This window comes from Abramis brama (assembly GCF_963993115.1).
Source record: "Abramis brama genome assembly, chromosome: 1".
Taxonomy (NCBI): Eukaryota; Metazoa; Chordata; class Actinopteri; order Cypriniformes; family Leuciscidae; genus Abramis; species Abramis brama.
In genome coordinates this window covers 14,334,921-14,349,064 of record NC_139963.1, presented here as the reverse complement: position 1 = coordinate 14,349,064, position 14,144 = coordinate 14,334,921, and the positions used below count along the sequence as shown (strand labels likewise).

Sequence of the window (14,144 nt, the reverse complement as noted above, 5' to 3'; positions counted from 1 at the left end):
CCTATTTATTATTCAGAATGAACAGTTAAGAAAATATATTTATAGGAACATTTAAGCAGGCTCAAGATAATTAATACAGAGATCATTATTCATTGTTTTAATCAATTGGCATCCATAAAACGTAGTGATAATCTGCATTCTCATGTATAAATGTATAGAGCTGAACGCTCTAACCGGAAACTCCCGATATGTAATAAGTAGAACGCGGAAGTAGGTGTGCAAGTAGCCCAATAGTGACTTCACAAACAAACAGTGAGTACATGACAGAATGTAATTTCTGTGTGAATAAATACATACAATAGTGACTTAAATAAATAAATAAATAAATAAATACATACATAAATAAGGACTTGTGTGTCTTTACAAATAGAATGACCGAATGTCATTTCTGGGTGAACTCTTTCTGTAAGTCAGCATGTCAGGACACAAGCTGTCAGTGGCACGGAGGGCACTGAATAAGGAGAGTGAGTGGAAGGGAAGATATTGGTGTTACACCCTGAGAGTCGGCAGCACAAGGTGACGGGGGGAGGGGGGTGAGACTGTGGGGGTGTCGGGTCAAACTGAAGTAAACCATACCTTACCAGAGGTCTGACACAGGCATACTGCCTGGTGCTGTTTAAAGAGCGGTAAAGTCATTTGTCAACTCTATCCTGCAAAGATAAAGGGCAGGAGCAGAGGATATTATGTACATACCGTTTCTACAGCCACACAGATGCACACTAGTGACTTCTGCAAAAGGGAATTGTTGAAATCATCTCAAATTTACTGAATTTACATGCACATTTATGAGAAAGCAGGCTCGGCATCTGCTACCTGAGAATAACTGAAAAGAAAACCTTCAAGTTTGGCAATTAGCATGTGGCTAAGCTAATTATGGAATACTTACTACAAAGATTTAAAAGTCAATTCTAAATTAGACAGAACTTGTTCACAATGTTTTGGTGTTGCCTGACAATCTACGTTCACATATCTGCTTTTTTAGTTCAGATCCTCCACCGCTCAATCTGCATGTTTTATCAGGTAAACAAACCGCAACCAGCCTGAACCTCCAGCAAACCCTGAGAGTCTGCTGCAGATAATATGCAGAGTGCTTAACGTGTGTGTAGCCTCCTTATCCACACACACACACACACACACACACACACACACACACACACACACACACACACACACACACACACACACACACACACACACACACACACACACACACACACAGAGCCGTGGGGTGGCTGGAGGAGGTACACATGGCCCAAAGGAGGGGGAGGAACAAGAACTTTCCTCTCACAGCAGATCTATCCTGGACATGGACTGAACTACCACATTCAGCGCAGGGTTTCATCATTTTAACAAAATGATTCCAAGCATACTAATACAAATAATGGTAATGTTCTGTTTGATAACATTAGTTATTAACTAACTACAAATGAAAAACAGTTCTAAGCATTTAATCTTCTTAGACAATCATAATCTCAATATTTACTAAATTATTATTATTAAAATGCACACACACATAATTGACGTGTGTGTGTGTGCACGTGTGTGAAAGCAGCGCATTAATATAGAATGTGATTAAACTCACTGCGACTACCTGTGTGTGTGTGTGTGTGTGTGTGTGTGTGTGAGAGAGAGAGAGCAGCGCATTAATATAGAATGTGATTAAACTCACTGCGACTACCTGTGTGTGTGTGTGTGTGTGTGTGTGTATGTGTGTGTGTGTATGTGTGTGTGTGTGTGTGTGTGTGTGTGTGTGTGTGTGTGTGTGTGTGTGTGTGTGTGTGTGTGTGTGTGAGAGAGTGTGTGAGAGAGAAGCGCATTAATATAGAATGTGATTAAACTCACTGCGACTACCTGTGTGTGTGTGTGTGTGTGTGTGTGTGTGTGTGTGTGTGTGTGTGTGTGTGTGTGTAGTGTGTAGTGTGTAGAGCATTAATATAGAATGTGATTAAACTAGAATCGAGTATTCAGACAGACCATGGTATATTATTACTTAATGGACCTGAGCTAACATGATCCAACAATGAACAGTAATTTTATTAATTAACATTAGCGAAGAATAGTAATAAACACTGATTAACAGATTAACAAATATATTGCTCATTGTTAGTTAATGTACTAGCTAACATTAACTAATGGGACCTTTATTGTAAACAATAACTAATAATAATTGCAAAAACAACAATACAAATAATATTAATAACAACAATAATAATAACTACTATTATTATTGCTATTATTAATAATAATAATAATAATAATAATAATAATAATAATATTAAAAATAACACATTATTATTATTACTATTACTACCTTTAATAATAACAGTACTACTACTAATAACTGCTATTATTATTACCATTTATAATAATAATAATAATAATAATAATAATAATAATAATAATAACAACAACAACAACTATTATTATTACCACCATTAATAATAACAAATACTATACTAACAAACAACAATAACTATATATAATATATATAAATAAATAAATAAATAATAAATACCATTATTATTATTATTATCATTATTATTATTACCACCATTAATAATAATAATAATAATAATAATAATAATAATAATAATAATAACAACAACAACAACAACCATTATTATATTACCAATAATAATAATAATAATAATAATATTAATTACCATTAATAATAATTATAGATTATTATTATTATTATTATTATTATTATTAGTAGTAGTAGTAATAGTAGTAGTATGACTTCACAGAAGCAGAGCTATGACCAAGATCTGATATATGCCTATTATTATTATTAATATTCTATGTTTTGTGAATAGAACTTAATTTATAGTTTTGACTTTTTGTTTTTACTTCATCATTATACTATATAGGCCTGTGCTGATGTGGTTTGAAAACCTCTGGTCTAGGTCATAAGAAAAACAAAATAAGAAAAGAATAAAAACCCTTCTTCAGGGTAGACTGCGCTTGTTAAATGGGAAAAAGTCCTTTACTGTAGGCCTCTAAAATATGCACAAGTCGGTTGCATATTCATAAACACCCGAAAAATTCAACACTGCCGAGACTAAAAAGTGTCATTCTGCATACTTCAGAGGGGATGCTTCACATCCACACATTTCTAGATATATATGAAGTACAAAAGAGTGAACTGTTGGTTTTGCTGCTGTGTGTTACTATGAAATGCGGTTGTTTCTGTGCATGGATTGAGGGAGAAGGGAAACACTGACCTTTGCTCCTCTTCCATCTCTTCATTGGTCATTCTCTTCTCAAACTTGGCGGTCCTCTTGTTACCGGTCTCGCCCTCATCTGCCACTAAAGCAGCAGCAACATCTAAAGGAGAGGACAGCACATTTAACATTGACAAATGACAATAAGAGGAGAACACTAACAGTGAGGGATGCTCATTTTCCTCTAGAGGATTACTTTTTTAAAGAAAGCTGCTTTTAACTGACCAAAAATACAGCAAAAACAGTAATATTGTGAAATATTATTACAATTTAAAAGAACTGTTTTCTATTTTAATATATGTTAAAATGTAATTTATTCCTGTGATCAAAGCTGAACTTTCAGCATTATTACTCCAGTCTTCAGCGTCACATGATCCTTCAGAAATCACTCGAATATGATGATTTTATGCTCAAGAAACATTTCTGATGATTATGCAAAGTTGAAACCAGTTGTGCTGCTCAATATTTCTGTGGAAACCCATGATACATTTTTTTTTAAAGATTCTTCGATGAATAGAAAGTTTAAAAGAACCCCATTTATTAGAAATAGACATCTTTTGGTGACCATGTAAAAGTATCTACTGTCACTCAGTGCATCCTTGCTGAATAAAAGTATCAAAGAGGACCTATTACGCTCTTTTTCAAAGTCTGTGTCTGTTCTCTACTAGAACAGGTTTTCATGCTTGAATTTTTAAAAAAAACAAAAAAAAAACATTATTTTTTCTCATATTCTCCATTGTTGCAGCACCTCTCTTCCCAGTCTGTCAGTAACGCTCTGTTTAGTTCCTGTCTCTATGAAGCCCCTCCTTCTGAAAACACTGTGCTCTGATTGGTCGGCTGGATCAGTGTGTTGTGATTGGCCAACCGCTTCAAGCCTGTTTGGGAAATGTCCCGCCCCTTACCATAAGTTTTAACACTACTAACTCACTCAACCAGGCCCCGCCCCTTTATTTTGAGTATGCCTTGGGCGGGAATTATTTAAATGAGGGATATTGTGACATGTTCGTTCCCGGAAGAAAACTCCAGACTGCTACCAAATGGTCGCATTTTGCAACCTTTTTTCCTACCGATGCAAGTACATTTTTTTTATAGGTCGCACTGGTGCCACTACCACATTGCCCAACTGATAAGAGCTGCCATTTCTGTTGTAATATGAAAAACATCAAACGAAACGAAAGTGGAACAAAACCGCATTACTCGTTTGAGCTGCGCAGCGCGGACCGTTTACCAGCTCTGAGCAATGATTGACAGCACAGTACGAGCTCAGAACAGGTTTACCCGCGGGATGATCTCGATCACATGACACCGTTACTACACAGCGCTGGGAGATCAATGGCGAAGCGTTCAGATTCAGCGCAGAATTCTCTGTTATAAACCATTTCAGATCAAACAGAGCTGATGTGGAAACCATTGTGCCATGAACGAACAAGTTATAGAAGGCTTTTCAATTCACAAATCACCAAGTATTTAATGTAGTAACGCTAACTGTATGGTATTGTGTCAGAAACAGTCTAATTTGTTTTTATTCATCTCAGGGTTCATGCAACCTTTTGAGAGTGAAATTCAAGCACCGTTCAATGGCTTTCAAGTGCTTCACATTTTAATATTAATGTGATTTTTAATGTGATTTGTAAAACTAAAAGTTTAAAGATATAGGAAACTAACACTTCATGGCAAACAAACACTCATTTAAAAAGACATGAAATTACCACTATAACCAGTAGATGGCGGCAGAGGAGCACTTAATTGACTTGTTAGCCATTTCCACCATAGATATCCATATAAGGCTAGATGTCTTAAGGCGGAGTCACTTCCGGCATCACTGGCGGCCATCTTGCCACAGGGAAGCTGTGAATTAAGGTGAGTGATCAGCACGCAGACAAATCCTCTTATCTCGCTGAAATCTTGACGGATTTACAAACGGTTTGGTTTCTTACAAACGTTATTAACGTGGCTATAATTCTTTCATATGGAAGTCCATTGTTATAATTATTCATATGTATGCAGTGTCATAACTACATCTCTGACGTTTATAACAAACCAAACCATTTGAAAATCGGTAGAAAATTGAGCAAGTTATGGTTATTTAAAAGTACATGCACCATTAAAACACAATGTTATGAGTGAGCGAGCTCCCTGTGGCAAGATGGAGTGCCGTGTGCGGACGTCAACCTCCATTGGCCAGCAGCGCATACGAGACATCTAGCCTTTATTATATGATATCTATGATTTTCACTCCCTAATATATGGAAAAAATTAGGAAGTCACCAAAAAAAAAAAAAAAAAAAAAAAACTTTTCTTCAAATTGTGACTAAATTACACAAAGCAAGTAAAGAGTGCTCATTTTATAATCACTAAAGCTGTCGGTCAGAAGTGCGTTTCCCAAAAGCATCGTTAGCCAACTATGGTCGCAAGTTCCCGAAACCATCGTTCTAACGAACATTCGCAAAAAAAGCATCGTAAAGCTGTGTGGTTGGAACGACAGCTCTCGACCTGTGGTTAGAAGCAGAGTTTCTTGTTTTCATGACATGTGGACTCAATAAATCCTCATCTTGAGCAAAATAAGCAAGTTGACATTCTCTTATTTTGAATACATACAAATGTAATTTACATATTTTAGTTTGTCAAGTGTCGTTTTTGAAGAGTGCGCATGTGCGAACGTGCTCTACCACGTAAGAACGAGCCTATGATTGAATCTGGAAATAAAGCAAAATAACTGAGAAAAATTAGGATAGTCCTCAGATGCCATGTCTGTAATTTATAGCAAAACATCTAGCGTTAAAGGGATAGTTCAGCCAAAAATTATATTAAACCCATGATTTACTCACCCTCAAGCCGTTCGAGATGCATATGTCAATAATTTTTCAGACAAACACATTTTCAGTTATTTTAGAAAATGTCTTCGATCTTTCAGTGGTTATAATGTGAAGTTATGGGGTCCACTCCTTCAAGTCCCAAAAACGTGCATGCATCCTTCACAAAAGTAATCCATCCGGCTCCAGGGGGATAAACGAAGGCCCTCTGAGGGTAATCCGTGCGGTTTTGTCATAAAAATATACATATTTAAAACTTTATAAATGAAAATAACTGGCTTCCGGCAACGGTCGACGCGTGTTCATGGGAGATGGATGCCGGCGTATGATGTATGACGTAGGACGTAGTGTAGGAAGCGTCGTGACGTAGAACGAAATATAGCTAAATCAAACGCTACGTCCTACGTCATACGCCGGCATCCATCTCCCGTGAACGCACGTCGACCGTTGCCGTTCTACCGTAGAATATTTAACTTTAAAATGTTTCCCTATAAAATAAAAAAACGTTTTTGCACGTTACTGTAGTTAATAAAAGTTAATTTAATTTAATCTCAATTCAAGCTCAGTGCTTTACTGTTAAATATCCAATTAACAAACATGCAATATTATTGATAACTACACTCAATGCAAAACAATAGTCATTTTATGATTAAATTAACAATGATTAAAAATCCCCCAGCGCCCCATCTGTAGAAGTTAGTGGCACCGGTGCTACTGCTCTCAAGTGTTAGTCTGGAGCCCTGACAATGGAGGCGTTTCAGGGAGTTCAGAAACAGTGCGCACTGATATAGAGAAGACCAGAACTCAAGCTGTTTTCATGCTCAAACAGCAACATTACACACTAAAAGTTGAACACGGGGGAAAAAAGCAGAAAGGGCCCCTTAACATCGTAACCTTAGCCTACTGACTCAAAGCATAAATTCCGGCCAAAAACCTCTGTCTCCTGTCTAAGTGAGCTTCAGAGAGGAACACACTTCATCTGTATGCAAATGGAAGGTGTTAAAAGTGTCAGGCAACAAAAGACAGGAAGGGTAGAAACTCTTACGTGACACTGTGTCCGGTTCCTAACCCAGATTATCAACCTACCAGCCTAATCCACTTGCAGGCCTGTCAAGGTATTGGCGCTGGCAGTTAGGAAGTCTTTATATTAACTCCAGGATAAAGGTTGTTCTGTACATGCTGTTGACGGCTGAAGCCTGTTTCACACGCACCTCATATCTGCAGTATCTGCTGCTGAATCTGGGTCTGTTGCTGTTATAATTCATAAACTGACATGTTTTGGCACTGGAAACACTGCTCCTTTGCGAACTAGGGTTATATCTGAGCACACCCACTGACGTCTGGATGTAAACACAGCAGAATCCGCATCCTAGAGGCCAATGTACCGCTGGGAGAACAAAGAAAGTGTGTGACCGGGACCCAGTTACACATTGGCATCAATTTACAGCCACAGAGCACAAAGAGACAGTGTGTTTGAGTGGGTCGCCCCATGAGTGTTTATCTCTGCCAGCACTCACAGCCCCGCTCTGAAAACACTCGCTCTCATGGAGTGTAATAAAAACACGCTGCTCACGGGCAGACATGACGAGAGCAAAATGAAAGACTGCAGAAAGAAAAAGGATAAATATAAATGCTTTCCCCTCCAGAATATACATTTCTTAGAGGAAATGGCTCCTTGTCAAAATAGAACGACATCTTATTTTATTAAATTTTCCTCTGACGCATCTCATTTGTGATCAGATTTTTGGTAACACTTCACAATACGGCCTCATTTATTAGTTAATGCTAACATGAACTAACACTGAGCAATGTATGTTTTAAAGCATTTGTTAAACTTTGTTATTGTCAGTTGTTAGTTCACAGTGCATTAACTAATGTTTACAAATGCAACTTTTGATTTTAATAATGCTAGTTCTGTGTTAGCAGAAATCATGACAACAAACCAACCAAACAAAACTAAACAAAACCCACAACCAAACCAAAATCCAAAAAGGAGGAAATCAAAATGAATGAAAACAAAACCTTAAAAAAAAAAAAATCCTAAAACTAACTTAAAACAAAACTAAATTAAACCCCCAAACAAAACAAATCAAAAACAAAAACCCAAACACTAACCTCAAACAAAACTAACCCCCCAAATAAAACAAAGAAAAAACAAAAGAAAAAAACCCCAGACTAACCTCAAACAAAACAAAACTTAACTCCCAAACAAAAATCAAACACAAAACCCCAAAACTAACCTCAAACAAAACTAAACTAAACCCCCAAACAAAAATCAAACACAAAACCCCAAAACTAACCTCAAACAAAACAAAACTAAACCCCCAAACAAAACAAATCAGAAACACAAAACCCCAAAACTAACCTCAAACAAAACAAAACTTAACCCCCAAACAAAAATCAAACACAAAACCCCAAAACTAACCTCAAACAAAACTAAACTAAACCCCCAAACAAAAATCAAACACAAAACCCCAAAACTAACCTCAAACAAAACTAAACTCCCAAACAAAACAAATCAGAAACAACACAAAACCCCAAAACTAACCTCAAACAAAACAAAACTAAACCCCCAAACAAAACAAATCAGAAACAACACAAAACCCCAAAACTAACCTCAAACAAAACAAAACTAAACCCCCAAACAAAACAAATCAGAAACAACACAAAACCCCAAAACTAACCTCAAACAAAACAAAACAAAACTAAACCCCCAAACAAAACAAATCAGAAACACAAAACCCCAAAACTAACCTCAAACAAAACAAAACCCCCAAACAAAACAAATCAGAAACACAAAACCCCCAAACTAACCTCAAACAAAACAAAACTTAACCCCCAAACAAAAATCAAAACACAAAACCCCAAAACTAACCTCAAACAAAACTAAACTAAACCCCCAAACAAAAATCAAACAAAACCCCAAAACTAACCTCAAACAAAACTAAACCCCCAAACAAAACAAATCAGAAACACAAAACCCCAAAACTAACCTCAAACAAAACTAAACTAAACCCCCAAACAAAACAAATCAGAAACAACACAAAACCCCAAAACTAACCTCAAACAAAACAAAACAAAACTAAACCCCCAAACAAAACAAATCAGAAACACAAAACCCCAAAACTAACCTCAAACAAAACAAAACCCCCAAACAAAACAAATCAGAAACACAAAACCCCCAAACTAACCTCAAACAAAACAAAACTTAACCCCCAAACAAAAATCAAAACACAAAACCCCAAAACTAACCTCAAACAAAACTAAACTAAACCCCCAAACAAAAATCAAACAAAACCCCAAAACTAACCTCAAACAAAACTAAACCCCCAAACAAAACAAATCAGAAACACAAAACCCCAAAACTAACCTCAAACAAAACAAAACCCCCAAACAAAACAAATCAGAAACAACACAAAACCCCAAAACTAACCTCAAACAAAACAAAACTAAACCCCCAAACAAAACAAATCAGAAACACAAAACAAAACTAATCTCAAACAAAACAAAACCCCCAAACAAAACAAATCAGAAACAACACAAAACCCCAAAACTAACCTCAAACAAAACAAAACTAAACCCCCAAACAAAACAAATTAGAAACAACACAAAACCCCAAAACTAACCTCAAACAAAACAAAACTAAACCCCCAAACAAAACAAATCAGAAACAACGCAAAACCCCAAAACTAACCTCAAACAAAACAAAACAAAACTAAACCCCCAAACAAAACAAATCAGAAACACAAAACCCCAAAACTAACCTCAAACAAAACAAAACTAAACCCCCAAACAAAACAAATCAGAAACAACACAAAACCCCAAAACTAACCTCAAACAAAACAAATCAGAAACACAAAACCCCAAAACTAACCTCAAACAAAACAAAACTAAACCCCCAAACAAAACAAATCAGAAACAACACAAAACCCCAAAACTAAACCCCCAAACAAAACAAATCAGAAACACAAAACCCCAAAACTAACCTCAAACAAAACAAACCCCCCAAACAAAACAAATCAGAAACAACACAAAACCCCAAAACTAACCTCAAACAAAACAAAACTAAACCCCCAAACAAAACAAATCAGAAACAACGCAAAACCCCAAAACTAACCTCAAACAAAACAAAACAAAACTAAACCCCCAAACAAAACAAATCAGAAACACAAAACCCCAAAACTAACCTCAAACAAAACAAAACTAAACCCCCAAACAAAACAAATCAGAAACAACACAAAACCCCAAAACTAACCTCAAACAAAACAAAACTAAACCCCCAAACAAAACAAATCAGAAACACAAAACCCCAAAACTAACCTCAAACAAAACAAAACCCCCAAACAAAACAAATCAGAAACAACACAAAACCCCAAAACTAACCTCAAACAAAACAAAACTAAACCCCCAAACAAAACAAATCAGAAACAACACAAAACCCCCAAACTAACCTCAAACGAAACAAAACCCCCAAACAAAACAAATCAGAAACAACACAAAACCCCAAAACTAACCTCAAACAAAACAAAACTAAACCCCCAAACAAAACAAATCAGAAACAACACAAAACCCCCAAACTAACCTCAAACAAAACAAAACCCCCAAACAAAACAAATCAGAAACAACACAAAACCCCAAAACTAACCTCAAACAAAACAAAACTAAACCCCCAAACAAAACAAATCAGAAACAACGCAAAACCCCAAAACTAACCTCAAACAAAACAAAACTTAACCCCCAAACAAAAATCAAACACAAAACCCCAAAACTAACCTCAAACAAAACTAAACCCCCAAACAAAACAAATCAAAACATACATTATACAAATAAAATAAAATTTGTTCCAGTCATCAAATGAAAAACAATTCTAAATATCGTCCTACACAGAATCAGTGAGACCTGTCAGCAACATTCAACTACACTTTATTGAAGGTGTTCTTGTTACTGTGTAATATTATGCAAGTAATATTAATAAGGATTCTGGTTTGGTATAAGGTTAGTTGCAGGTAATTGTGCATAACTTACTGTTATTCCGCTAGCAAGTTCATGTAACATGTTACAAGGACACTGTAGAGTCAAGTGTTACCCAGCATACTTTACAGGGTTTCCTGTTCTTGCAAGATGGTGGGATTGTTAAAAAACATTATTTGTATCTAAAAAAGAAGCAAAAACGAACACAAATTTGATATAGATTAAGGGTGAACGCTGCCATCCGAACTCTGGTGCGCATCAAACAAGCAGACCGAGACTGCGGAAAAGGTTCGACTGAAATATGAATGCAACACGGACCAAAGCCATCTTAACTAAACAAAAACAGGAGGTGATGTAATAAGATGGGACCGCATTCAGCCCAAAGCACAGCATTGTTTTGTCCCGTCGCAAAATATAAAAGCAGTTTCATTTGTTTTGTGTGTTTAGGTTTGGTGTTAAAAATGACACATTGAGCGAACCAGGACTAAATGTATAATTTTCTTTTTTGAACAAAAGATCCAAGAGAAACAAAGTGTGAACACAACCTAAAAGTGCTGATGCATCATACCATTATTCTCTAGGACCTCTGGAAGGGATTCGGCCGCTGGTGAGCTCTCGGGGACGGGCACAGATGCTGCTTCAGGGGCGGGTGCGGATGGCGGCTCTGGGGCGGGCGCTGGTTCAGGGGTTGGCACAGAAACAGGTTTTGAGCTGAGCGGTTTTTCTGGGGCAGGCACTGATATTGGTTCAGGGGTGGGTTCAGATGCTGGTTCAGGGACGGGCACCTCTGGGACAGGTTCAGGCACTGGTTCTGGCAAAGGCACTGGTTCTGGCACAGACTCCTTTACTGGCTCTTCTACTGGTGCAGCCACTGGTTCTGGGACAGACTCCTTTACTGGTGCAGCCACTGGTTCTAGGACAGACTCCTTTACTGGCTCTTCTACTGGTGCAGCCACTGGTTCTGGTGACTTGGTGGGAACCTGCTCAGGCACTGGCTCTTGCACTGGGACGGGCTCTTCCACAGGTGCGGATTCTACGACTGCTTTGGATACAGGCTCAGGCTCTGGAGCTGCCTGTAGAAATCAGAGGTAGAGCAATAGAATAATAGTCATTTTATCTCATTTATATGCATCAGTGTCAAACACAGCTGATAATGCAGTAAATTTAAGGTATTAGGGCTGCACGATTAATCAAAATTAAACCGGACACCATTTTGCAAAGGCTGCGATTTTTTTATGAGCAGTTTGTCAGTGAAGCACGGCTCTTTGATCAGTATAAATGCTGCACCTGAAAGCCAGAGGGCGCTCTCACGCAGATGTATGATTGTATGACAATGTATGATTTATCTGAGTTCTTCAGGCCTTCTTGGGTATTTTCATGATAATAAAGTATATTTATACTTCAATGCTAATCGACATAGCCTTTACCACTGTATAGAATACTATGAAATAATATGTTGTATGCCTTATCCACGTCATCTCACATAAGGATCCTTAACTGTCGTTATGAAGTGAGTCTGGAGTAAAAATATGTTATTAAAAGGTGTCTTTTGTTGGACAAGAGGTTTAAAAAAATGACAATAAACCAACCATACTAAAGTAAACAACACCCTCAACCAAACAAACCACAAAGCATAACTAAACCACAAAAAAACGAATTAAAACAAAAAGGCACAATCCCCCCCCCCCCAAAAAAAAAAGACTCCCCCCCAAAAAAAGCCAAAAGAAAGCCAAACAAAATAAAATATAATATAATATAACTAAACCCCTAAACAAAAAGAATAAAAAAACTAAAAGCAAAACAGAACGAATCAAAAAAAAAAAAAAGTAAAAAACAAAGCACCCCCCCACAAAAAAAATAACCCAAAAGATAACTAAACCACAAACAAAACTAAACCTCCAAACAAAATAAACAAAAACTCTAAATAAAGTAAAACAACCCCAAACAACCCGACCCCCCCCCCCCCGCGCCCCGCCCTCCAAAAAACTAAACCCAAACCAAAATAAACCCAAAACATAACTAAACCCTAAACAAAACGAATATTAAAAAAAAAGAAAAACAAGAAAAAAGAAAGCCAAACAAACCCCAAAACCCACGAAACCAAAACTTTACTCTGAGTTTATGTAGAAAAAATATGCTTGTTTATAATGTGGAACATTTAAAAAGCTCTATTATATTAGTAATATATTTTTATAAACATCCCATCCATACATTGGGTACAGAATACTTCACAACTTTGAAGCCACTGAATTCAAACCTTGATCTCTCTGTAGCCAACAGAGCTGAGGGGAATAGAGTATCTGTGCGACAGCTGTCATCTGCAGTCGCTCCAGCCTTAACATGCACCTGCTGTCCATGACAAGGGGACAAAGCTTGTCCAAACACACAGCACTGCTTCTGCTGGCCATGAATGCTCTTAACCCAACCACTTACATGCACATTAACCCAGCAAGAAACAGCTGTGCAAGCCTTCCAACTGACTTCTTGACCATTCACAGGGATTGGACATTTGAGTGCAGAAAGAATGAAGTGATAGATTTCATATGCAATGCAAATGAGCTCTGGAAATATTAGTTTATTATTCCTTTTAGTAGCCAGACCGAATTTTTATATATTTTTTTATTTTCTGCACTTTTCAGGTTTAATCTGAAAGCATAATCAAAGCATATATTTTGAATAAGTGAACATTCAAGGCTGCTAAAATTCTTAAGTGTGGACATACAGCATGTCACAGAACACAGTGGCGTCGCTAGTTTTTCTGGGGCAACTAACATTTCATTTGGCCCCCTTGGTAGAAAACGCAGAATCGCAGACTTTACTCAGTCCCACTTTTCTCCCAACTGGCAACGCTGAGGCACATACTATTGTTAATCAAACTTACTAAGAAACCCATACTAATACTACCATACTCGGTAACATGGCCTTAATCGTACCGCAGCACCATTTTACACCATACAAGAGCAAAGTGGATACTGGATTGAATTGGAGTCTGTAGGGATTAAGGTTATCCAGAGAGGTTAAATTTAGGATTAACTGTAGATTTGTGCCATTATTTGATTAGGTGATTCAGAATGTCAGCAACAAGCTGTTGAAAGGGAATGACAAGAAGAATGAAAGTAATACCAACAGAGCTGCA

The 14,144-nt window shown here is 37.1% G+C and overlaps 1 protein-coding gene across 5 annotated transcripts in view; it reads right to left on the bottom strand.

The window, feature by feature from the left end:
* LOC311087558 (uncharacterized protein) overlaps nt 1-14,144 on the bottom strand; it is a 40,377-nt gene that overhangs the window by 10,245 nt on the left and 15,988 nt on the right. For 2 of the 5 annotated variants that reach the window (XM_084120885.1, XM_084120884.1), the window contains exons 3-5: nt 11,577-12,081; nt 3,225-3,327; nt 582-650 (exon numbers count right to left, since the gene is read on the bottom strand). In XM_084120885.1, the coding sequence (XP_083977011.1) occupies nt 617-650; nt 3,225-3,327; nt 11,577-12,081 (642 nt within the window). In that variant the 3' untranslated portion in view covers nt 582-616. The remainder of the gene's footprint in view (nt 1-581; nt 651-3,224; nt 3,328-11,576; nt 12,082-14,144) is intronic. The other 3 variants (XM_084120882.1, XM_084120886.1, XM_084120883.1) reach the window with 2 other exon arrangements.